Raw genomic sequence first — 26,743 nt, 5'->3', positions numbered from 1 at the left:
TGGTTTGGTGCTGATATGATGAATATGAGGTTGAAAAGTGGCAGAATTGCTCTTTAACCCTTTACATGGCTGAACTCTTTCTCTCTCTGGTGCTTATTTACATCTGTTTCAAGTTTGGATTGATGTCATGGCATTGGTTTAATGTCAACAATCAGATGTCCTTTCATATTTCTCTGTCTCTCTTTCATTCCTCTTCATTCATTCACTCATTATATTACTCTATTCACAATGAATGTGCAGACAGGCAATGTGCCATAACAGGTGACTATTTGTAAAGCATGAAATTGATCTTTGATAATTGTGGTGATGAGGGGGGATGTTGCGGTGACCATATTACCGCCACACCGGTGGTCACGAGTCATGGAGGAAGTCAAATTCCACACGACCGTTTAGTCATGGTAATTAGGCTTCTAGAAGCTCTGATGCTGCTGATGGTCATTAGTAGCCTGCCAAACTTGCTAACTGCCTGGTACTCAGCACTCTATTGTTCCTCTAATTACTCTGACATCAATGCAAACGTATTTGAAAATCTAATCAAACACTTCATGAGGGCCCATGAGCTCATGTTGCGCAACATTTCTATAGGCTATGCAATTGCTCAAGAAAACAAAGTGATGACCTCTACTGAAAAGATCAGCCTTCTATAGGCTAGGCCTACTATATGTATTTCTCAACTTTCCTAATATTAAGCACATTGCTTATATTTACAACATGAAAATAAACCCCAGGGAAAAGCGTCCCCGTTCGCTATTTAAGTGCATAGATGACATGTATTTTTTCCGCTGCCCCTGTTTTGATACAGATGCATGATAATGGTCCATTCTAAATTAAAACAAATTTAACACATATATTATTTAGTATATGTAAAGACAAGATTAAATCAAGAATAGTCTGATGGGTGACAATATTATCACTTGTGAATTATATATTATCACTTGTGAATGATGCTCAACATAAGAAACAATGCCTTTTTTTGACTTTTTCGAATCATAGTCGCACACCTCATGTAGGTTTGTATAACAACTAAAGTAGCCAAATAACTTAAAATTAAGCATATTAATCTACTTTACAAGGGGTGTAGAGCCTAACTGGCATACATGAGCAGCACATGAGTTTCAAGTTTGAGGAATATCATTTTCACCATAAAAATGCACCACAGAATAGGTCAACTTTTGTACTACAGGGATAGTAGATTGACATAGGCTAGTGCTTTTACTGTTCGTTAGACCTACTCATCATGTTGGCTGACGAAACGTAAATGTGGACAGTACTTCCAATATCTTCAATACAGTATGCACCTCAGAATTGGATAAGGACACGCACAGTTTCTTCCCTGATATGTCTGTCTTTACTTGTAGCCTGTGAGAAAGACCTGATCACCTTCCCTGTAGCTCAGTTGGTAGAGCATGGTGTTTGCAACACCAGGGTTGTGGGTTCGATTCCCACGGGGGGCCAGCACAGGAAAAAAAATTATGAAATTGTATGAAATGTATGCATTCACTACTGTAAGTCGCTCTGGATAAGAGTGTCTGCTAAATGACTAAAATGTAAAATGTAATCACGTGATGGAGAGCCATGTGAGTGAGAGATGCTTCGGTGCGGGCAGCATTTAGGAAGAAGGGCTGCAAAAGGCAAAAAAATTTTAGGGTGCATTATGGCCACACAAAGGGGATGCCACCGGAAAATTTGTGCTTCTCAAATTGTGAATGAGAGACTGATATAGTGTGTACAGCCTGGACAAAAAAACAAGCAGAGCTCATGCCTTTCAAGCGACTTTTTTCAAATCATCATTAGAGTCGCATCATGCAGCCTTACAATGTATTACAAATCAAAACATATAGTCCAACGTTTGTATCACAACTAAAGTTACATTATTAACTCTAAATTAAGCATATAGGAATACCTATTTCTTTGTTAACCGCTCAACACAGAATAGCCGCATGTGCGCACTTCCTCAAATCATTTGGAGAAAATATCTTTTTTATTTTATTCAGCTTTGTTCAATTCTATTCTTCATACTATAAAATAACGCCATGGAATTCTATGCAAATCTTGTCTGCTAAATGAACTAGCGTAGCTCACAGACATTTAGAATAGCCAGATCAGGACCTAACATAAGGACAAGTCAGAGGATGCTATTCTGTTCTTCTGAAATAGACTACATTTTCATCATATCATGCTTCTTCAGACCTGTCTAAAATAATTAATGGATTTATTGTGCAGGTGTAGGCTATATTACATGGATTTATTAGACTTTTTAAAATGTAGATGTTTCAAAGGTCTTCATCACATCATGTGTGGAAGCCAGGAGATGCTCAATGTGTTTAAGTTAATTAACAGTCAATTGCCATGAGACCGACAGTTATTTTTGTGACAATCACCGGCTGATGAAATTTCATGACCACCACAGCCCTAGTGATGAGACAGCAAAACCACAAAATAAACAGACCATTTCCATATTATATTAACATCAGACACCTCAGCTTACTCCACTATTCCAAACTGATGTCATAGCCGTCACTATTGTTAACATCTGGGAGAGCAGGACAACTAGAAATAATACAGATTTGGTCAATATTCAATACATGAGCAAAAAAACATATTGCTTATAATATCTCACGATCAGAACTTCCACAGAAATGTAAATCTCAGATATGAATCATACCTTGTTATGAGCCTGGAGAGATGTTTTAATATCTTACAATGCTGCTGCATACTGTAGGCTACTCATCATGTCTAACTGATGATGATGATGATGATGATGATGATGATGATGATGATGATAACAAACAACAACCACGTCAGTATTCATATTACAGTGAATGTTCTCTCTGATTTAGGACAACAGATGATAAAATATATATTTTAGAGATTTTCAGGTTAAAACTCATTCTTTGTGATTGACAGGAGAGATGATCAGAGGGGCAGAGTTTTCACCACCATCATTAACATTGGGGCTGAAGTATGGATATAGTTTCTCAGTGAAGGTGCAGCCAGTGAAAGAGTAGATATGAGACCTGGCCTCCACATCATAAAAGGAGACCTGACCCTCCTCATAATCCACAAACACCCCCACCTTCTGGGGCTTCTCTCTCAGGGAGAGGGGGACAGTGGGGCTAGAAAGAGCTGTGTACTGTTCTCCATTCCTCAGCCAGACAGTCCAGTATCCATTCGTAGGGTTCAGTTTGATATCCCCTTTCCTGGTGATAGAATCTCTGGCCACTCCTAAAGCCCAGTCAGTCTTCCCCTTGACCATCACCTTATAGTAGAATCTACCTGAGGAGAAGCCCTCCTTTCCCAGGATACAGGGACAGGTAGAAAACCTAACTGGCTTGTCTGGGAGATGTTGTTTTGTGTTTCCATGTCTCACTTGTTTCCCATCCTCAGACATGATGAGTTTGGGATGTGCTGTATCAGGATCCAGAGTCACATCCACATCATACTGCTGAATCCTCTTCAGCTCAGCATCACACAACTTCTTCACTTCACTCAAAATGGTCTCCTCCACTTGAGACACAGCCCTCCTCACAGTCCCCACACACAAATCGCTGTGAACACTGATCTCAGACCAGTCCTTGGTGTGTAGAGGGGTGCAGAGGGATGGACAGCTCTGTAGGAGGTGGAGGTGGTCCTCAGTGTGTGAGAGCTGCTCCAGTTCAGTGCTTCTCCTCTGTAGCTCAGTGATTTCCTGCTCCAGCTCTTTAATGATCCCTTCAGCCTGCGTCTCTGTTGCTTTCTGCTTCTCCTCAATCACCTCAATGAGCTCAGCCTGGCTTCTCTCAATGGAGCGAACCAGATCAGTGAAGACCTGTACACTGTCTGATATCTCTCTCTCTGCTTCTCTCTTGCTGAGATCTACTGAGTGTTTGATCTCCTGAACCTTCTTCAATCTCTCCTTGATCATCTGCTGCACTTCTGCCTCAGTCTTCCCCAGTTTAGCCTTCCTCTCTCCATACTCTTCCTCTAGAGGGACAGTGTCATGTGTCATATGGTCTGTTTTCAAGCACAAGACACAAAGACAAGTCTGGTCAGTCCTACAGAACAGCTCCAGGAGTCTCTCGTGCTTCTTACACCTCCTGTCTTCCAGGTTCTCCACAGGGTTGTGTCTCTCAGCTTGTGTCTATTTTAAAACATTTAATTTTTATTTAACTAGGCAAGTCAGTTAAGAACAAATTCTTATTTACAATGACGGCCTAGAAACAATGGGTTAACTACCTTGTTCAGGGGCAAAACGACAGATTTTTACCATGTCAGCTCTGGGATTCAATCTAGCAACCTTTTGGTTACTGGCCCAACACTCCAACCACTAGGCTACCTGCCACCCGCCTCTTTAAGGCTGCAACTCTCTGATGAGGCTCCAGGTGAGTCTCACCGTAAGAGGTCAGACACACCAGACAGGACTTGAGGGCCTTGAGCTTCATCCCAGTGCAGAAGTCACAGGGGATGTCTAGGGGTTGAGCAGGGCATTGTTCTGGACTGCTGGTAGCTTTCACTTGAACGGACTTCCTGAACTGAGCAGCCATCTCAGAAATGAAAGTATTGATGCGAAGCTCAGGCCTCCTGTAGAATGTCTCCTTACACATTGGACACTGGCACAGGTCACTGGTATCCCAGTATCCACTGATACAGGCCTTACAGAAGTTGTGTCCAATAGAGACAGGCTCAGTGAACACATCCAGACAGATAGAGCACAGGAACTGCTCTTCAGACAGGAGACTGCTGGAGGAGGCCATATCTAGACAGAGACCAAAGGTGAAACCATATGATTTATAGTTTTTTATCATTTAATCTTTAGAGTCATGGCTTTATTGGATAATACTAATCAATCTTAAAGCATGGTTTTACCTTTAAGTGTGACATTGTAGCCTACACTCACCATGAGATAATTGTGGGCCTTCAACATTTTCAATAACTTTTCAGTATTAGACCTTTTTCCGCTCTTTACGAACTGCATCAAGATGGACATTAATAATGTGGAAGTTTAGCGATATCCCACTACTAGAAGATTTGTGACAAATTCGTATTGTCATCGCGCCTGTGTTTAGAAAAGTAAAATGTCGCCCTAAATATTTGAACCAAATGATGACAAGTTTTAACATAGGTCTACTGCAGATACAACAGGAGTAAACAGAAACACGATAGTGTCAACTGTCCTCTGTATTCGTGAATCTGTTTGTGGTGTCAAAAGAGGCGAAGTCTACAGTAGAGATTTGTTTAGTTTGAAAAACTTTGCAAGCCTAAATGCCTTTCAAGTTTAGTTTCACTCTCGATATATTTTTGTTTCATTACAACAAAGTGACCTTACAATGCTCCTCCCCACCCAATACTGCCATGTGATTTATCTTCCTGGAACAGAGTTAACCCCTTAAATGGCTAAGCTCTCTTTCTCTCCGGTGCTAAATTACAATTGTTTCGTCTGGTTTTAATTTATGGCATAATGGGTTTAATGTCAAGAGTCAGATGCATTATTTACTGACTTCATATTTATTTATCTCTCTCTTTCATACACTAGTTATCTCCTTTATATTCACAATGAATGTCATTCATGTTTTTACAAGTGCAGACAGACAAGGTGCCATAACAGGTGCCTTTATTTGTTAAAAGGTCCAATGCAGCCGTTTTCATCTCAATATCAAATTATTTCTGGGTAACAATTAAGTGCCGCACTGAGATTATTTTCAATTACAATGGTCAAAAAGAAACAAAAATAGCTTTTTAGCAAAGGGCAATTCTCAAGTAAGAATTTTTGATAGGACTGTCTGGGAGTGGTCTGAGTGGGGGAAACTGAAAACTAGCTGTTATTGGCAGAGAGGTTTGGAACTCTGTCTTATTGGTCAATTAACTCATTTACCGCCTGTTGATGTCACCTGGCAGGCAAAACAGGCTGACATTTCAGACTGTCTTTTCAAACAACTCACACTAAAAGTGTATTAATAAATTTCACAGTATTATTCCAACCTCAGTGGGGAAATATATATAAAACACAAGAAAATCTCGTTTTTGACTGCACTGGGCCTTTAAGCAGGACAATTTCTATTTGATCATTGTGGTGATGAGACAGCAAAACCACAAAATTAACAGACCATTTTACACACAACCATATCATCAGGTAGATTTTCCATTTTTACAAAAAGTATATCCAATTCAATCACATTTTGCAGACACTCTTATCCAGAGCAACTTGTGAGTGAATACATTTTCAGTACTGGTCCCCCATGGGAATTGAACCCACAACCTTGGCGTTGCAAGTGCCATGTCTAACCAACTGAGCCACACGGGACCATGTATTAGTACAATTACATCAACTACCACAAACTGTACATTTCCATATGATATCAACCACAGACCCCATAGCATACTGCAACTGTTCCAAGCTGATTCTATAGACATCACTATTGTAAAACATTTGGGACAGTATTAGATAGAATGACAATTTTATCACTATTCAAATGCATTTTATTTCCTAAAAATCCAGAATTTTACTCCATGCACAGTCTTCATTATAGCTAGTCAGGATCAACAGAGATATACAGTGCAAACAATAACTAGCTACAAACACGCAACATGTAGTGCTGATATGATGTAACAATAAAAACCTCATCTGAAATGTAACTCCCAGATGTAAAGTCATACTTTATAAGTGATATTGTGCAGTGTTGACTGTGTTTGTTGTGTTTGTTTTGTTTGTTAATATAAAAAAATTTGTTGTGAAAATTGTATCACAAAAAATACTTTACTATGAGCACAGAGATATTTGGTAATATCTTACATTGCTGCTGGATACTCATCATGAATGTTAATGATTAATTCTAAATTGACAAATGTGACTGGTCCGTTAGATTTTCAATTGAAAACTCACTCTGTCTGATTGACAGGAGAGATGGTCAGAGGGGTAGAGTTTTCACCACCGTCATTATTGCCAGGGTAAAAGTATGGATATACTTTCTCAGTGAAGGTGCAGCCTGTGAAAGAGTAGATATGAGACCTGGCCTCCACATCATAAAAGGAGACCTGCCCCTCCTCATAATCCACAAACACCCCCACCTTCTGGGGCTTCTCTCTCAGGTGGAGCAGGACCATGGTGCTAGAAAGAGCTGTGTACTGTTCTCCATTCCTCAGCCAGACAGTCCAGTATCCATCCTCAGGGCTCAGTGTGATCTTCCCCTTCCTGGTGATAGACTCTCTGGCCACTCCTAAAGCCCAGTCAGTCTTCCCCTTGACCGTCACCTCATAGTAGAATCTACCTGAGGAGAAGCCCTCCTTTCCCAGGATACAGGGACAGGTAGAAAACCTAACTGGCTTGTCTGGGAGATCCTGTTCTGTATCTCCATCTCTTACTTGTTTCCCATCCTCAGACAAGATGAGGTAGGGATGTGCTGTACCAGGGTCCAGAGTCACATCCACTGCATACTGCTGAATCCTCTTCAGTTTGACTTCAGGCAGCTTCTCCATCTCTTTATTCAGTGTCTCCTCCAGCTGAGATACAGCTCTCCTAACAGTCCCCACACACATATCACTGTAAACACTGATCTCAGACCAGTCCTTGGTGGGTGGAGGGGTGCAGAGGGATGGACAGCTCTGTAGGAGGTGGAGGTGGTCCTCAGTGTGTGAGAGCTGCTCCAGTTCAGTGCTTCTCCTCTGTAGCTCAGTGATTTCCTGCTCCAGCTCTTTAATGATCCCTTCAGCCTGCCTCTCTGCTGCTTTCTGCTTCTCCTCAATCACCTCAATGAGCTCAGCCTGGCTTCTCTCAATGGAGCGAACCAGATCAGTGAAGACCTGTACACTGTCTGATATCTCTCTCTCTGCTTCTCTCTTGCTGAGATCTACTGAGTGTTTGATCTCCTGAACCTTCTGCAGTCTCTCCTGGATCATCTGCTGCTCTTCTGCCTCAGTCTTCCCCAGTTTAGCCTTCCTCTCTCCACACTCTTCCTCTAGAGGGACAGCGTCATGAGTCTTGTGGTCTGACTCAGTACAGAATTGACACACACAAGTCTGGTCAGTCCTACAGAACAGCTCCAGGAGTCTCTCGTGCTTCTTACACATCCTGTCTTCCAGGTTCTCCACAGGGTTGATCAGCTTGTGTCTCTTTAAGGCTGGGACTCTCTGATGAGGCTCCAGGTGAGTCTCACAGTAAGAGGTCAGACACACCAGAAAGGACTTCAGGGCCTTGAGCTTCATCCCAGTGCAGATGTCACAGGATAATTCTACAATTATGTCAGGGCATTGGTGTGGGCTGCTGGTAGTTTTAACTTCAACTGTCTGTCTGAACTGAGCAGCCATCTCAGAAATGAAAGTATTGATGCGAAGCTCAGGCCTCCTGTAGAATTTCTCCTTACACATTGGACACTGGCACAGGTCACTGGTATCCCAGTATCCACTGATACAGGCCTTACAGAAGTTGTGTCCACATGGAATAGAGACAGGCTCAGTGAACACATCCAGACAGATAGAGCACAGGAACTGCTCTTCAGACAGGAGACTGCTGGAGGAGGCCATATCTAGACAGAGACCAAAGGTGAAACCATAAAACATTTGGAATCAGTCAGTTCTTGATATATTCAGCTTTAGAGTGGTCAATATTGTCTTACATGATATTAACAAATCTTGATACATGATGTTACAACATAGATACATCTTATAACTATAGGATAAAAAGTGTAACATACAGTAGAATCTGGACAAATAAGTCAATCTACACGGTAAACACAGTAAAGCTTATCTTCGATTTAACTTTCCACGTCAATCTCTCTACTCACCTGTATGTTTTCGTGGATGATATCTCTGTCCTTCCTGTTTGTTGTGTCAAAGGCTAGGAGAGTCAGAGTATAGTCTGAACGTATTGCTGTTTAATAGACGTCTGATGTGCTGGATAGTTTGGTCCCGTACACAATATACTGTGTCTCTTTACTTTAGTTTCAGTTCAGCAAAGTGACGTTAATTATGCTCCTCCTCACCAGATACTGCTGTGTGATTCTCTTCCTGGAACAGTTAACCCTTTACATGGCTCAACTTTAACTGATCATTTTAATTGTCATACTGATTAAAACAGTATTGAATAAACCAGGACTAAAGTCAATACAGCTTACACATTACTCTTCCAAGAAGCACAATGTTTCAATCACTGCAGTCAACACACACACACACCGTGTAGAGGACTGAGGGCAGTCTGTCTCTGACCCCTGCTGCTCTCCACTCCCACAGCCAGCATTCATAGGCCACGCAGAAACCAATCACACTAACATACACGCATACACACATGCACATACACACCTGCACCACAGCACCAGCTCCATTCAGACTGCCAGGAGAAAACACAATACATTCTGGAGGAAGAATCTCATTTTCATACTAATCTCACCTGTAATTCCCCCTCCTCTCTTCCCTCTCTCTCTATATTATAGAACCAGGAACCACCTGTAACTCCCCCTCCTCTCTTCCCTCTCTCTCTGTATTATAGAACCAGGAACCACCTGTAACTCCCCCTCCTCTCTTCCCTCTCTCTCTGTATTATAGAACCAGGAACCACCTGTAACTCTCCCTCCTCTCTTCCCTCTCTCTCTGTATTATAGAACCAGGAACCACCTGTAAGTCCCCTTACTCTCTTCCCTCTCTCTCTGTATTATAGAACCAGGAACCACCTGTAACTCCCCCTCCTCTCTTCCCTCTCTCTCTGTATTATAGAACCAGGAACCACCTGTAACTCCCCCTCCTCTTTTCCCTCTCTCTCTGTATTATAGAACCAGGAACCACCTCTAACTCCCCCTCCTCTCTTCCCTCTCTCTCTGTATTATAGAACCAGGAACCACCTGTAACTCCCCCTCCTCTCTTCCCTCTCTCTCTGTATTATAGAACCAGGAACCACCTGTAACTCCCCCTCCTCTCTTCCCTCTCTCTCTGTATTATAGAACCAGGAACCACCTGTAACTCCCCCTCCTCTCTTCCCTCTCTCTCTGTATTATACAACCAGGAACCACCTCTAACTCCCCCTCCTCTCTTCCCTCTCTCTCTGTATTATAGAACCAGGAACCACCTGTAACTCCCCCTCCTCTCTTCCCTCTCTCTCTGTATTATAGAACCAGGAACCACCTGTAACTCCCCCTCCTCTCTTCCCTCTCTCTCTGTATTATAGAACCAGGAACCACCTGTAACTCCCCCTCCTCTCTTCCCTCTCTCTGTATTATAGAACCAGGAACCACCTGTAACTCCCCCTCCTCTCTTCCCTCTCTCTCTGTATTATAGAACCAGGAACCACCTGTAACTCCCCCTCCTCTCTTCCCTCTCTCTCTGTATTATAGAACCAGGACCCACCTGATATGAACACTGCTCTGTGGCCACACACACTATAAACCCTGACAAGGTTACTGTTTTATGGGGTAAAATCATATTTTCCACAGAGGGCAGACCAGGCGGTATGAGTTTTCCATGATGCCATTTATGAGGAGCAAGACCAGACAGAGAGCTGCCTGAAACCCTCTTACAGAGAAACAGTGTAACAAGGCTTCAGGTCAGTGAAATCCCATGAGAGGGCAGAGAGAAAAAGATGGGAGAGTGGGAAGAAAAGAGGAGAGTGATTGGAGAGAGGGAAGAAGAGAGTGAGAGTAGAGAGGGAGAGGGGAGGAGAGGGTGCTCTGTTGAAAGGGAGCAATGTCTATGGCAGCAGCACAACACAGGAAGTTTCCACTGTCTCTGACCAAACAACACAGATACATACTGTATACACACACCAGCATAGCCACGCAGCAGCACAGTGGCGCTGGCACACACACACACACACACACACACACACACACACACACACACACACACACACACACACACACACACACACACACACACACACACACACACACACACACACACACACACACACACAGACTAAGTGAAGTGACACTAAAACCACAACCTGCATGGCGGATTTAGATAAGAGGAGTGTGAGATATAAAATACCTCCACTATCCCATCTCTCTCTACTTCAAGAAAATGTTGCAGTTATAAAGCAAATTTGCTGCAATTCTACTCATTTTAATATGGGTAGATTTCTTTGGGGTGCAGTTTTACAGCTAATCTCCTGCAATTCTACACAAAAATGTTAGCTGACATGAGTTAATTGAGTGACTGTCAGTGACTAACAAAAAAAATAATCTAAACAAATTGTAACCAAATTTGGAAATTGCACCTTGTGTATTCTACTAGTCCAACAGTAAGTTGAGCCCCTGAGTGAAATGAATGATATATGGTTCGGATAAAAGGATTGACAGTCCATGATGTCAGCATCACCATAATTTGAAGCTATAGGCTACATTCTGGTTTACTAGAAATAAATTGTTTACAAACAATGGAGTAAAACAATATAGTATTATGAGGTTATCAATGATGTTATTTACATTTACATTTAAGTCATTTAGCAGATGCTCTTATCCAGAGCGACTTACAAATTGGTGCATTCACCTTATGAAATCCAGTGGAACAACCACTTTACAATAGTACATCTAGATCTTTTAAGGGGGGGGGTTAGAAGGATTACTTTATCCTATCCCAGGTATTCCCCACCTCTTTAAGGAATACCTGGGATAGGATAAAGTAATCCTTCTAACCCCCCCCCCCCTTAAAAGATCTAGATGCACTATTGTAAAGTGGTTGTTCCACTGGATATCATAAGGTGAATGCACCAATTTGTAAGTCGCTCTGGATAAGAGCGTCTGCTAAATGACTTAAATGTAAATGTAAATGATATTATTCAATAATCAATGGATATAGAGCAGGGCTCTCTGTAAGTTTTACCTCCAACCCTGTTCCTGGAGAGCTACCGTCATGTAGGTTTTAACTCCAACCCTGTTCCTGGAGAGCTACCGTCATGTAGGTTTTAACTCCAACCCTGTTCCTGGAGAGCTACTGTCATATAGGTTTTAACTCCAACCCTGTTCCTGGAGAGCTATCGTCATGTAGGTTTTCACTCCAACCCTGTTCCTGGAGAGCTACCGTCATGTAGGTTTTAACTCCAACCCTGTTCCTGGAGAGTTACCGTCATGTAGGTTTTCACTCCAACCCTGTTCCTGGAGAGCTACCGTCATGTAGGTTTTCACTCCAACCCTGTTCCTGGAGAGCTACCGTCATGTAGGTTTTCACTCCAACCCTGTTCCTGGAGAGCGACCGTCATGTAGGTTTTCGCTCCAACCCTGTTGCTGGAGAGCTACCGTCATGTAGGTTGTCGCTCCAACCCTGTTCCTGGAGAGCTACCGTCATGTAGGTTTTCGCTCCAACCCTGTTCCTGGAGAGCTACCGTCATGTAGGTTCTCGCTCGAACCCTGTTCCTGGAGAGTTACCGTCATGTAGGTTTTCACTCCAACCCTGTTCCTGGAGAGCTACCGTCATGTAGGTTTTCACTCCAACCCTGTTCCTGGAGAGCGACCGTCATGTAGGTTTTCGCTCCAACCCTGTTGCTGGAGAGCTACCGTCATGTAGGTTGTCGCTCCAACCCTGTTCCTGGAGAGCTACCGTCATGTAGGTTTTCGCTCCAACCCTGTTCCTGGAGAGCTACCGTCATGTAGGTTCTCGCTCCAACCCTGTTCCTGGAGAGTTACCGTCATGTAGGTTTTCACTCCAACCCTGTTCCTGGAGAGCTAGCGTCATGTAGGTTTTCACTCCAACCCTGTTCCTGGAGAGCTACCGTCATGTAGGTTTTCACTCCAACCCTGTTCCTGGAGAGCTACCGTCATGTAGGTTTTCACTCCAACCCTGTTCCTGGAGAGCTACCGTCATGTAGGTTTTTCACTCCAACCCTGTTTCTGGAGAGCTACCGTCATGTAGGTTTTCACTCCAACCCTGTTCCTGGAGAGCTACCGTCATGTAGGTTTTCACTCCAACCCTGTTCCTGGAGAACTACCGTCATGTAAGGTTTTCACTCCAACCCTGTTCCTGGAGAGCTACCGTCATGTAGGTTTTCACTCCAACCCTGTTCCTGGAGAGCTACTGTCATGTAGGTTTTCACTCCAACCCTGTTCCTGGAGAGCTACCGTCATGTAGGTTTTAACTCCAACCCTGTTCCTGGAGAGCTACTGTCATGTAGGTTTTAACTCCAACCCTGTTCCTGGAGAACTACCGTCATGTAGGTTTTCGCTCCAACACTAATCCAGAGCAACTGATTCTAATAATTAGCTGGTTGATAAACTGAATGAGTTTAGTTACAACTGGGGCGTCCATCAACCACTCCATCCACCATACATACGGGTCAGTCGGCGTGCACCAACCACTCCATCCACCATACGGGTCAGTCGGCGTGCACCAACCACTCCATCCACCATACGGGTCAGTCAGCGTGCACCAACCACTCCATCCACCATACGGGTCAGTCGGCGTGCACCAACCACTCCATCCACCATACGGGTCAGTCGCGTGCACCAACCACTCCATCCACCATGCGGGTCAGTCGGCGTGCACCAACCACTCCATCCACCATACGGGTCAGTCAGCGTGCACCAACCCCTGCATCTATTTCTTCAGTTACATCCTTTAGACTCACTTCTAGCACCACTCCGGAGATAACCCCCTTGATAGGCGCCTTGCTTCACAGATTCACACACAACACATTACAATTCAATATCTTTTTCAGGTGGAAAGCACACACTTTCTGCTCCTCAGACACACAAAACCCCCAAATAAACCAATTTCTTGTTATTTTCACTTCAAAACAGATCTCCCAGGTATCTCGATCAATCAAGAACCCTCACTGACTAAAGAACAGTCAGAACTAGGCTTGGATTTACTAGACTCCATGACCACTTTACTTCTTGTTTCCCTTTTTGTTTACCACTGTAATCCATTCCTTTTGACTCATCACTCGACGCTCCATCAGCGTAAAAAAACTGCCATGTGCTTTAATCTTCCTGTAATAGATTTAAAGGACAACTCCACCACTTTTCAACCTCATTTTCATTGTCTCCAGCACAATACCAGTGTCAACATACACTACATGTCCTCACATGCTCATATGAAGTTGGTCCCCCCTTTGCTGCTATAACAGCCTCCACTCTTCTGGGAAGGATTTCCACTAGACGGTGGAACATTGCTGCGGGGACTTGCTTCCATTCAGCCACAAGAGCATTAGTGAGGTTGGACACTGATGTTGGGTTAAAAAGTTCTACACGGTGACATCAAAGTTAAAGCATTTTTTCAAACACTATGAGATTCGCAGTGACGTGGGGAGCAAGACAATACCCTCCCTCTGGCTAGAAACTCATTGCAGGTTTTGCAGGTTTTTAAAAACGTTTAATCCTACCCTGTGATGTCACAGAGGAGCATTTGTTGTTCCATTCTTCTTATCTTTTTAACCACAGATCATAAAAACACACCGTTTTCACATAATATTATGTAGACACTGGTTTCGTGCTGATATGATAAATAGGAGGTTGAAAAGTGTCGGAATTGCTCTTTAACCCTTTACATGGCTGAACTCTTTCTCTCTCTGGTGCTTATTTACAATTGTTTACAGTTTGGATTGATGGCATAGCATGGGTTTAATGTCAAGAATCAGATGTCCTGTCGTATTTCTCTGTCTCTCTTTCATTCCTCTTCATTCATTCACTCATTATATTACTCTATTCACAATGAATGTGCAGACAGGCAATGTGCCATAACAGGTGACTATTTGTAAAGTATGAAAATGGATCTTTGATCATTGCGGTGATGAGACAGCAAAACCACAAAATACTGTAACCAGACCATTTCCATATGATATCAACACCAGACACCTCAGCTTACATCCACTATTCCAAACTGATGTCATAGTCATCACTATTGTAAACATCTGGGACAGCAGGACAACTAGAAATAATGCCAATATTCAACTGGATTTTATTTTCATAAAATCCTGAATGTGACTCCATGCACATCCCCGTTTATTATAGGTGGATCAACAGAGATATACAGTGCAAACAATACATGAGATAAAAAACAAACAAATTGCTTATATTATCTCACGATCAGAACTTCCACAGAAATGTAACTCCCAGATATGAATCATACCTTGTTATGAGCCTGGAGAGATGTTTTAATATCTTACAATGCTGCTGCATACTGTAGGCTACTCATTATGTCTAACTGATATGATGATGATGATGATGATGATGATGATAACAAACTACAACCACGTCAGTATTCATATTACAGTGAAATGTTCTCTCTGATGTAGGACAACAGATGATTAAATGTACATATTTTAGTAGATTTTCAGGTTAAAACTCATTCTGTCTGATTGACAGGAGAGATGATCAGAGGGGCAGAGTTTTCACCACCATCATTAACATGGGGGCTGAAGAATGGATAGACTTTCTCAGTGAAGGTGCAGCCAGTGAAAGAGTAGATATGAGACCTGGCCTCCACATCATAAAAGGAGACCTGCCCCTCCTCATAATCCACAAACACCCCCACCTTCTGGGGCTTCTCTCTCAGGAAGAGCAGGACACTGGGGCTAGAAAGAGCCTTGTACTGTTCTCCATTCCTCAGCCAGACAGTCCAGTATCCATCCTCAGGGCTCAGTGTGATCTTCCCCTTCCTGTTGATAGACTCTCTGGCCACTCCTAAAGCCCAGTCAGTCTACCCCTTGACCGTCACCTCATAGTAGAATCTACCTGAGGAGAAGCCCTCCTTTCCCAGGATACAGGGACAGGTAGAAAACCTAACTGGCTTGTCTGGGAGATGTTGTTTTGTGTTTCCACGTCTCACTTGTTTCCCATCCTCAGACAGGACGAGAGAGGGATGTGCTGTATCAGGGTCCAGAGTCACATCCACATCATACTGCTGAATCCTCTTCAGCTCAGCATCACACAACTTCTTCACTTCACTCAAAATGGTCTCCTCCACTTGAGACACAGCTCTCCTCACAGTCCCCACACACAGATCACTGTGAACACTGATCTCAGAGCAGTCCTTGGTGGGTGGAGGGGTGCAGAGGGATGGACAGCTCTGTAGGAGGTGGAGGTGGTCCTCAGTGTGTGAGAGCTGCTCCAGTTCAGTGCTTCTCCTCTGTAGCTCAGTGATTTCCTGCTCCAGCTCTTTAATGATCCCTTCAGCCTGCCTCTCTGCTGCTTTCTGCTTCTCCTCAATCACCTCAATGAGCTCAGCCTGGCTTCTCTCAATGGAGCGAACCAGATCAGTGAAGACCTGTACACTGTCTGATATCTCTCTCTCTGCTTCTCTCTTGCTGAGATCTACTGAGTGTTTGATCTCCTGAACCTTCTTCAATCTCTCCTTGATCATCTGCTGCACTTCTGCCTCAGTCTTCCCCAGTTTAGCCTTCCTCTCTCCATACTCTTCCTCTAGAGGGACAGCGTCATGAGTCTTGTGGTCTGACTCAGTACAGAATTGACACACACAAGTCTGGTCAGTCCTACAGAACAGCTCTAGAGGTCTGTCATGCTTCTTACACATCCTGTCTTCCAGGTTCTCCACAGGGTTGATCAGCTTGTGTCTCTTTAAGGCTGGGACTCTCTGATGAGGCTCAAGGTGAGTCTCACAGTAAGAGGTCTGACACACCAGACAGGACTTCAGGGCCTTGAGCTTCATCCCAGTGCAGATGTCACAGGATAATTCTACAATTATGTCAGGGCATTGGTGTGGGCTGCTGGTAGTTTTAACTTCAACTGTCTGTCTGAACTGAGCAGCCATCTCAGAAATGAAAGTATTGACAAACAGATCTGGTCTCTTATCTAATGTTTTTTTACACATTGGACACTGGCACAGGTCACTGGTATCCCAGTATCCACTGATACAGGCCTTGCAGAAGTTGTGTCCACATGGAATAGAGACAGGCTCAGTGAACACATCCAGACAGATAGAGCACAGGAACTGCTCTTCAGACAGGAGACTGCTGGAGGAGGCCATATCTAGACAGAGACCAAAGGTGAAACCATAGCATTTAGTGGAATCAGTCAGCTCTTGATAGATTCAGCTTTAGAGTGGTCAATATTGTCTTATGTGATATTAACAAATCTTGATACATGATGTTACAACATAGATACATCTTATAACTATAGGATAAAAAGTGTAACATACAGTAGAATCTGGACAAATAAGTCAATCTACACGGTAAACACAGTAAAGCTTATCTTCGATTTAACTTTCCACGTCAATCTCTCTACTCACCTGTATGTTTTCGTGGATGATATCTCTGTCCTTCCTGTTTGTTGTGTCAAAGGCTAGGAGAGTCAGAGTATAGTCTGAACGTATTGCTGTTTAATAGACGTCTGATGTGCTGGATAGTTTGGTCCCGTACACAATATACTGTGTCTCTCTACTTTAGTTTCAGTTCAGCAAAGTGACGTTAAATATGCTCCTCCTCACCAGATACTGCTGTGTGATTCTCTTCCTGGAACAGTTAACCCTTTACATGGCTCAACTTTAACTGATCATTTTAATTGTCATACTGATTAAAACAGTATTGAATAAACCAGGACTAAAGTCAATACAGCTTTCACATTACTCTTCCTAGAATCACAATGTTTCAATCACTGCAGTCAACACACACCGTGTAGAGGACTGAGGGCAGTCTGTCTCTGAACCTCGCTGCTCTCCACTCCCACAGCCAGTATTCAAAGGCCACGCAGAAACCAATCACACCAAGAAACACACATACACACCCGCACCACAGCACCAGCTCCATTCAGACTGCCAGGAGAAAACACAATACATTCTGCAGGAAGAATCTCGTATTCATACTAATCTCACCTGTAACTCCCCCTCCTCTCTTCCCTCTCTCTCTGTATTATAGAACCAGGAACCACCTGTAACTCCCCCTCCTCTCTTCTCTCTCTCTCTGTATTATAGAACCAGGAACCACCTGTAACTCCCCCTCCTCTCTTCCCTCTCTCTCTGTATTATAGAACCAGGAACCACCTGTAACTCCCCCTCCTCTCTTCCCTCTCTCTCTGTATTATAGAACCAGGAACCACATGTAACTCCCCCTCCTCTCTTCCCTCTCTCTCTGTATTATAGAACCAGGAACCACCTGTAACTCCCCCTCCTCTCTTCCCTCTCTCTCTGTATTATAGAACCAGGAACCACCTGTAACTCCCCCTCCTCTCTTCCCTCTCTCTCTGTATTATAGAACCAGGAACCACCTGTAACTCCCCATCCTCTCTTCCCTCTCTCTCTGTATTATAGAACCAGGAACAACCTGTAACTCCCCCTCCTCTCTTCCCTCTCTCTCTGTATTATAGAACCAGGAACCACCTGTAACTCCCCCTCCTCTCTTCCCTCTCTCTGTATTATAGAACCAGGAACCACCTGTAACTCCCCCTCCTCTCTTCTCTCTCTCTCTGTATTATAGAACCAGGAACCACCTATAACTCCCCCTCCTCTCTTCCCTCTCTCTCTGTATTATAGAACCAGGAACCACCTGTAACTCCCCCTCCTCTCTTCCCTCTCTCTCTGTATTATAGAACCAGGAACCACCTGATATGAACACTGCTCTGTGGCCACACACACTATAAAACCCTGACAAGGTTACTGTTTTATGGGGTAAAACCATATTTTCCACAGAGGGCAGACCAGGCGGTATGAGTTTCCATGATGCCATTTATGAGGAGAAAGACCAGACAGAGAGCTGCCTGAAACCCTCTTACAGAGAAACAGTGTAACAAGGCTTCAGGTCAGTGAAATCCCATGAGAGGGCAGAGAGAAAAAGATGGGAGAGAGGGAAGAAAAGAGGAGAGTGATTGGAGAGTGGGAAGAAAAGAGGAGAGTGATTGGAGAGAGGGAAGAACAGAGTGAGAGTAGAGAGGGAGAGGGGAGGAGAGGGAGAGGGTGCTCTGTTGAAAGGGAGCAATGTCTATGGCAGCAGCACAACACAGGAAGTTTCCACTGTCTCTGACCAGACAACACAGATACATACTGTATACACACACCAGCATAGCCACGCACCAGCACAGTGGCACTGGCGCACACACACACACACACACACACACACACACACACACACACACACACACACACACACACACACACACACACACACACACACACACACACACACACACACACAAACACACAAACACACAAACACACACAGACTAAGTGAAGTGACACTAAAACCACAACCTGCATGGCAGATTTAGATAAGAGGAGTGTGAGATGTAAAATACCTCCACTATCCAATATCTCCCTGCGTCAATAAAATGTTGCAGTTTTAAAGCAAATTTGCTGCAATTCTACAAATTTTGTCATGGGGTGGAGAAAAGATGTTGCAATTTTTTGGTGCAGTTTTAGAACTAATCTCCTGCAATTCTACACAAAAATGTTAGCTAACATGAGCTAATTGAGTGACTGACCGTGACTAACGTGAAAAATTGCTAGAAAAATTGTAACCAAATTTGGAAATTGCACCTTGTGTATTCTACTAGTCCAACAGTAAGTTGAGCCCCTGAGTGAAATGAATGATATATGGTTCGGATAAAAGGATTGACAGTCCATGATGTCAGTGTAGCGGTCTTTATATGTACCACAGGAGAACCAAGAAATGAAGAGCGACACCACGAATGTCTTTTTGGCTTTTATGTCGATCTGCAATAGTATTGTGAAAAGACAGGACAGGAACACATCGGTCTCCAACGCACCGTCTGACAAGCTGTTCTTTCTCTCTCAGTGTTTTCTGGGACGCAGGAGAACGGGAGCTACGGGTAGCACCGGGGTGTTAGTAGGTGACGCAAGCACCCAGATGAAATAAAATACATTTAATGAAACAAAACCCGAAGATGTTAACATCATTCAGCTACTGTAGCTGCCTACCTAACATCAACAGGCAGCACTAGTAGAGCAACAATTCAAAATAGACACCGAAAGTAAAGTTCCTGGCGATCATAGCGATCTGACTCCCCCCTTCTGTCTGAACTTGGAATATTCCTGTTCGCGGGCTTGGCCACTGACCCCCAACCTGGTTGTTCTGTTCTGCATTGTGTACTATTCAAATCATTTGAAGTTTGATGGAATAACCTTTTTAACTCTCCTACAGAAGCATCAACATAATTTGAAGCTGTAGGCTACATTGTGGTTTACTAGACATGAATTGTTTACAAACAAAAGAGTAAACCAATATAGTATTATGAGGTTATCAATGATATTATTCAATAATCAATGGATATAGAGCAGGGCTCTCTGTAAGTTTTAACTCCAACCCTGTTCCTGGAGAGCTACCGTCATGTAGGTTTTAACTCCAACCCTGTTCCTGGAGAGCTACCGTCATGTAGGTTTTAACTCCAACCCTGTTCCTGGAGAGCTACCGTCATGTAGGTTTTCACTCCAACCCTGTTTCTGGAGAGCTACCATCCTGTAGGTTTTCACTCCAACCCTGTTCCTGGAGAGCTACCGTCATGTAGGTTTTAACTCCAACCCTGTTCCTGGAGAGCTACCGTCATGTAGGTTCACTCCAACCCTGTTCCTGGAGAGATACCGTCCTGTAGGTTTTAACTCCAACCCTGTTCCTGGAGAGCTACCGTCATGTAGGTTTTTGCTCCAACCCTGTTGCTGGAGAGCTACCGTCATGTAGGTTTTCACTCCAACCCTGTTCCTGGAGAGCTACCGTCATGTAAGTTTTCACTCCAACCCTGTTCCTGGAGAGCTACCGTCATGTAGGTTTTCACTCCAACCCTGTTCCTGGAGAGCTACCGTCATGTAGGTTCTAACCCCAACCCTGTTCCTGGAGAGCTACCGTCATGTAGGTTTTCACTCCAACCCTGTTCCTGGATAGCTACCGTCATGTAGGTTCTAACCACAACCCTGTTCCTGGAGAGCTACCGTCATGTAGGTTTTCACTCCAACCCTGTTCCTGGAGAGGTACCGTCATGTAGGTTTTAACTCCAACCCTGTTCCTGGAGAGCTACCGTCATGTAGGTTTTCACTCCAACCCTGTTCCTGTAGAGCTACCGTCATGTAGGTTTTCACTCTAACCCTGTTCCTGGAGAGCTACCGTCATGTAGGTTTTAACTCCAACCCTGTTCCTGGAGAGCTACCGTCCTGTAGGTTTTAACTCCAACCCTCTTCCTGGAGAGCTACCGTCATGTAGGTTTTAACTCCAACCCTGTTCCTGCAGAGCTACCGTCATGTAGGTTTTACACTTCAACCCTGTTCCTGGAGAGCTACCGTCATGTAGGTTTTCACTTCAACCCTGTTCCTGGAGAGCTACTGTCATGTAGGTTTTAACTCCAACCCTGTTCCTGGAGAGCTACCGTCATGTAGGTTTTTCACTTCAACCCGGTTCCTGGAGAGCTACCGTCATGTAGGTTTTCACTCCAACCCTGTTCCTGGAGAGCTACCGTCATGTAGGTTTTAACTCCAACCCTGTTCCTGGAGAGCTACTGTCATGTAGGTTTTAACTCCAACCCTGTTTCTGGAGAGCTACCGTCATGTAGGTTTTAACTCCAACCCTGTTCCTGGAGAGCTACTGTCATGTAGGTTTTAACTCCAACCCTGTTTCTGGAGAGCTACCGTCATGTAGGTTTTTCACTCCAACCCTGTTCCTGGAGAGCTACCGTCATGTAGGTTTTCACTCCAACCCTGTTCCTGGAGAGCTACCGTCATGTAGGTTTTAACTCCAACCCTGTTCCTGGAGAGCTACCGTCATGTAGGTTTTAACTCCAACCCTGTTCCTGGAGAGCTACCGTCATGTAGGTTTTCACTCCAACCCTGTTCCTGGAGAGCTACCGTCATGTAGGTTTTAACTCCAACCCTGTTCCTGCAGAGCTACCGTCATGTAGGTTTTTGCTCCAACACTAATCCAGAGCAACTGATTCTAATAATTAGCTGGTTGTTCTGTTCTGATTCTAATAATTACCTGGTTGTTCTGTTCTGCATTGTGTACTATTCAAATCATTTGAAGTTTGATGGAATAACCTTTTTAACTCTCCTACACAAGCATCACCATAATTTGAAACTATAGGCTACATTGTGGTTTACTAGACATAAATTGTTTACAAACAAAAGAGTAAACCAATATACCAACCACTCCATCCACCATATGGGTCATTCGGCGTGCACCAACCACTCCATCCACCACACGGGGCAGTCAGCATGCACCAACCACTCCATCCACCATACGGGTCAGTCGGCGTGCACCAACCACTCCATCCACCATACGGGTCAGTCGGCGTGCACCAACCACTCCATCCACCATACGGGTCAGTCGGCGTGCACCAACCACTCCATCCACCATACGGGTCAGTCGGCGTGCACCAACCACTCAATCCACCATACGGGTCAGTCGGCGTGCACCAACCACTCCATCCACCATACGGGTCAGTCGGCGTGCACCAACCACTCCATCCACCATACGGGTCAGTCGGCATGCACCAACCACTCAATCCACCATACGGGTCATTCGGCACGCACCGACCACTCCATCCACCATACGGGTCAGTCGGCGTGCACCGACCACTCCATCCACCATACGGGTCATTCGGCGTGCACCAACCACTCCATCCACCATACGGGTCAGTCGGCATGCACCAACCACTCCATCCACCATACGGGTCAGTCGGCGTCCACCAACCACTCCATCCACGATACGGGTCAGTCAGCGTGCACCAACCACTCAATCCACCATACGGGTCAGTTGGCGCGCACCAACCACTCCATCCACCATACGGGTCAGTCAGCGTGCACCAACCACTCCATCCACCATACGGGTCAGTCGGCGTGCACCAACCACTCCATCCACCATACGGGTCAGTCGGCGTGCACCAACCACTCCATCCACCATACGGGTCAGTCAGCGTGCACCAACCCCTGCATCTATTTCTTCAGTTACATCCTTTAGACTCACTTCTAGCGCCACTCCGGAGATAACCCCCTTGATAGGCGCCTTGCTTCACAGATCCACACACAACACATTACAATTCAATATCTTTTTCAGGTGGAAAGCACACACTTTCTGCTCCTCGGACACACAAAACCCCCAAATAAAGCAATTTCTTGTTATTTTCACTTCAAAACAGATCTCCCAGGTATCTCGATCAATCAAGAACCCTCACTGACTAAAGAACAGTCAGAACTAGGCTTGGATTTACTGGACTCCATGACCACTTTACTTATTGTTTCCCTTTTTGTTTACCACTGTAATCCATTCCTTTTGACTCATCACTCGACGCTCCATCAGTGTAAAAAAACTGCCATGTGCTTTAATCTTCCTGTAATAGAGTTAAAGGACAACTCCACCACTTTTCAACCTCATTTTCATTGTCTCCAGCACAATACCAGTGTCAACATACACTACATGTCCTCACATGCTCATATGAAGTTGGTCCCCCCTTTGCTGCTATAACAGCCTCCACTCTTCTGGGAAGGATTTCCACTAGACGGTGGAACATTGCTGCGGGGACTTGCTTCCATTCAGCCACAAGAGCATTAGTGAGGTTGGACACTGATGTTGGGTTAAAAAGTTCTACACGGTGACATCAAAGTTAAAACATTTTTTCAAACACTATGAGATTCGCAGTGACGTGGGGAGCAAGACAATACCCTCCCTCTGGCTAGAAACTCATTTCAGGTTTTGCAGGTTTTTAAAAACGTTTAATCCTACCCTGTGATGTCACAGAGGAGCATTTGTTGTTCCATTCTTCTTATCTTTTTAACCACAGATCATAAAAACACACCGTTTTCACATAATATTATGTAGACACTGGTTTGGTGCTGATATGATGAATATGAGGTTGAAAAGTGGCAGAATTGCTCATTAACCCTTTACATGGCTGAACTCTTTCATGAGACAGCAAACCACAAAATACTGTAAACATACCATTTCCATATGATATCAAAACCAGACACCACAGCTTACTCCACTATTCCAAACTGATGTCATAGTCATCACTATTGTAAACATCTGGGACAGCAGGACAACTAGAAATAATGCCAATATTCAACTGGATTTTATTTTCATAAAATCCTGAATGTGACTCCATGCACATCCCAGTTTATTATAGGTGGATCAACAGAGATATACAGTGCAAACAATACATGAGATAAAAAACAAACAAATTGCTTATATTATCTCACGATCAGAACTTCCACAGAAATGTTACTCCCAGATATGAATCATACCTTGTTATGAGCCTGGAGAGATGTTTTAATATCTTACAATGCTGCTGCATACTGTAGGCTACTCATCGTGTCTAACTGATATGATGATGATAACAAACAACAACCACGTCAGTATTAATATTACAGTGAAATGTTCTCTCTGATGTAGGACAACAGATGATTAAATGTACATATTTTAATAGATTTTCAAGTTAAAAGTCATTCTTTGTGATTGACAGGAGAGATAATCAGAGGGGCAGAGTTTTTACCACCATCAATAACATTGGGGCTGAAGTATGGATATAGTTTCTCAGTGAAGGTGCAGCCAGTGAAAGAGTAGATATGAGACCTGGCCTCCACATCATAAAAGGAGACCTGACCCTCCTCATAAACCACAAACACCCCCACCTTCTGGGGCTTCTCTCTCAGGGAGAGCAGGACACTGGGGCTAGAAAGAGCCTCATATTCTCCATTCCTCAGCCAGACAGTCCAGTATCCATCCTCAGGACTTAGTGTGATCTTCCCCTTCCTGGTGATAGACTCTCTGGCCACTCCTAAAGCCCAGTCAGTCTTCCCCTTGACCGTCACCTCATAGTAAAATCTACCTGAGGAGAAGCCCTCCTTTCCCAGGATACAGGGACAGGTAGAAAACCTAACTGGCTTGTCTGGGAGATGTTGTTTTGCGTTTCCATTTTGAACTTGTTTCCCATCCTCAGACATGATAAGTTTGGGATGTGCTGTATCAGGATCCAGAGTCACATCCACTGCATACTGCTGAATCCTCTTCAGCTCAGCATCACACAACTTCTTCACTTCACTCAAAATGGTCTCCTCCACTAGAGACACAGCCCTCCTCACAGTCCCCACACATAGATCACTGTGAACACTGATCTCAGAGCAGTCCTTGGTGGGTGGAGGGGTGCAGAGTGATGGACAGCTCTGTAGGAGGTGGAGGTGGTCCTCAGTGTGTGAGAGCTGCTCCAGTTCAGTGCTTCTCCTCTGTAGCTCAGTGATTTCCTGCTCCAGCTCTTTAATGATCCCTTCAGCCTGCCTCTCTGCTGCTTTCTGCTTCTCCTCAATCACCTCAATGAGCTCAGCCTGGCTTCTCTCAATGGAGCGAACCAGATCAGTGAAGACCTGTACACTGTCTGATATCTCTCTCTCTGCTTCTCTCTTGCTGAGATCTACTGAGTGTTTAATCTCCTGAACCTTCTGCAGTCTCTCCTGGATCATCTGCTGCACTTCTGCCTCAGTCTTCCCCAGTTTAGCCTTCCTCTCTCCATACTCTTCCTCTAGAGGGACAGCGTCATGAGTCTTGTGGTCTGACTCAGTACAGAATTGACACACACAAGTCTGGTCAGTCCTACAGAACAGCTCTAGAGGTCTGTCATGCTTCTTACACATCCTGTCTTCCAGGTTCTCCACAGGGTTGATCAGCTTGTGTCTCTTTAAGGCTGGGACTCTCTGATGAGGCTCCAGGTGAGTCTCACAGTAAGAGGTCTGACACACCAGACAGGACTTCAGGGCCTTGAGCTTCATCCCAGTGCAGATGTCACAGGATAATTCTACAATCATGTCAGGGCATTGGTGTGGGCTGCTGGTAGTTTTAACTTCAACTGTCTGTCTGAACTGAGCAGCCATCTCAGAAATGAAAGTATTGACAAACAGATCTGGTCTCTTATCTAATGTTTTTTTACACATTGGACACTGGCACAGGTCACTGGTATCCCAGTATCCACTGATACAGGCCTTGCAGAAGTTGTGTCCACATGGAATAGAGACAGGCTCAGTGAACACATCCAGACAGATAGAGCACAGGAACTGCTCTTCAGACAGGAGACGGCTGGAAGAGGCCATATCTAGACAGACCAAAGGTGAAACCATAGCATTTAGTGGAATCAGTCAGCTCTTGATAGATTCAGCTTTAGAGTGGTCAATATTGTCTTACGTGATATTAACAAATCTTGATACATGATGTTACAACATAGATACATCTTATAACTATAGGATAAAAAGTGTAACATACAGTAGAATCTGGACAAATAAGTCAATCTACACGGTAAACACAGTAAAGCTTATCTTCGATTTAACTTTCCACGTCAATCTCTCTACTCACCTGTATGTTTTCGTGGATGATATCTCTGTCCTTCCTGTTTGTTGTATCAAAGGCTAGGAGAGTGAGAGTATAGTCTGAACATATTGCTGTTTAATAGACGTCTGATGTGCTGGATAGTTTGGTCTGGTACACAATATACTGTGTCTCTCTACTTTAGTTTCAGTTCAGCAAAGTGACGTTAATTATGCTCCTCCTCACCAGATACTGCTGTGTGATTTTCTTCCTGGAACAGTTAACCCTTTACATGGCTCAACTTTAACTGATCATTTTAATTGTCATACTGATTAAAACAGTATTGAATAAACCAGGACTAAAGTCAATACAGCTTTCACATTACTCTTCCTAGAAGCACAATGTTTCAATCACTGCAGTCAACACACACACACACACACCGTGTAGAGGACTGAGAGCAGTCTGTCTCTGACCCCTGCTGCTCTCCACTCCCACAGCCAGCATTCATAGGCCACGCAGGCACCAATCACACTAACAAACACACATACACACCCACACCACAGCACCATTCAGACTGCCAGGAGAAAACACAATACATTCTGGAGGAAGAGTCTC

General features: G+C 44.2%; 3 protein-coding genes across 7 annotated transcripts in view; all 3 read right to left on the bottom strand.

Annotated features, from left to right (window-relative positions):
* The window catches only part of LOC115180019 (carbohydrate sulfotransferase 11), a 124,111-nt gene that overhangs the window by 53,502 nt on the left and 43,866 nt on the right, over positions 1–26,743 (bottom strand). The window lies entirely within an intron of this gene.
* On the bottom strand, positions 2,776–4,799 carry LOC115180020 (E3 ubiquitin-protein ligase TRIM39-like). The gene is made up of 2 exons (XM_029741885.1): positions 4,323–4,799; positions 2,776–4,108 (listed from the first exon to the last, which is right to left on the bottom strand). The coding sequence occupies exons 1-2, from the start codon at positions 4,782–4,784 to the stop codon at positions 2,888–2,890; spliced, it is 1,683 nt and encodes a 560-aa protein (XP_029597745.1). The 5' UTR covers positions 4,785–4,799; the 3' UTR covers positions 2,776–2,887.
* On the bottom strand, positions 5,998–26,326 carry LOC115180016 (E3 ubiquitin-protein ligase TRIM39). Of its 4 annotated transcripts, none has more exons than XM_029741876.1 (3): positions 26,177–26,326; positions 25,702–25,919; positions 5,998–8,280 (listed from the first exon to the last, which is right to left on the bottom strand). In XM_029741876.1, exons 2-3 carry the CDS (start codon positions 25,915–25,917, stop codon positions 6,856–6,858), a joined length of 1,641 nt encoding a protein of 546 aa, XP_029597736.1. In that variant the 5' UTR covers positions 25,918–25,919; positions 26,177–26,326; the 3' UTR covers positions 5,998–6,855. The 4 variants fall into 4 exon arrangements, with proteins under 4 accessions (XP_029597736.1, XP_029597737.1, XP_029597735.1 ...); XM_029741878.1 differs by lacking the exons at positions 25,702–25,919; positions 26,177–26,326 and adding exons at positions 15,859–16,880; positions 17,140–17,274 and having other exon boundaries at positions 6,702–7,476; XM_029741877.1 differs by lacking the exons at positions 25,702–25,919; positions 26,177–26,326 and adding an exon at positions 16,670–16,879 and having other exon boundaries at positions 5,998–8,287.

The sequence above is a fragment of the Salmo trutta genome, chromosome 40 (assembly GCF_901001165.1).
Source record: "Salmo trutta chromosome 40, fSalTru1.1, whole genome shotgun sequence".
Taxonomy (NCBI): domain Eukaryota; kingdom Metazoa; phylum Chordata; class Actinopteri; order Salmoniformes; family Salmonidae; genus Salmo; species Salmo trutta.
This window is presented reverse-complemented; position numbering and strand designations above follow the sequence as displayed.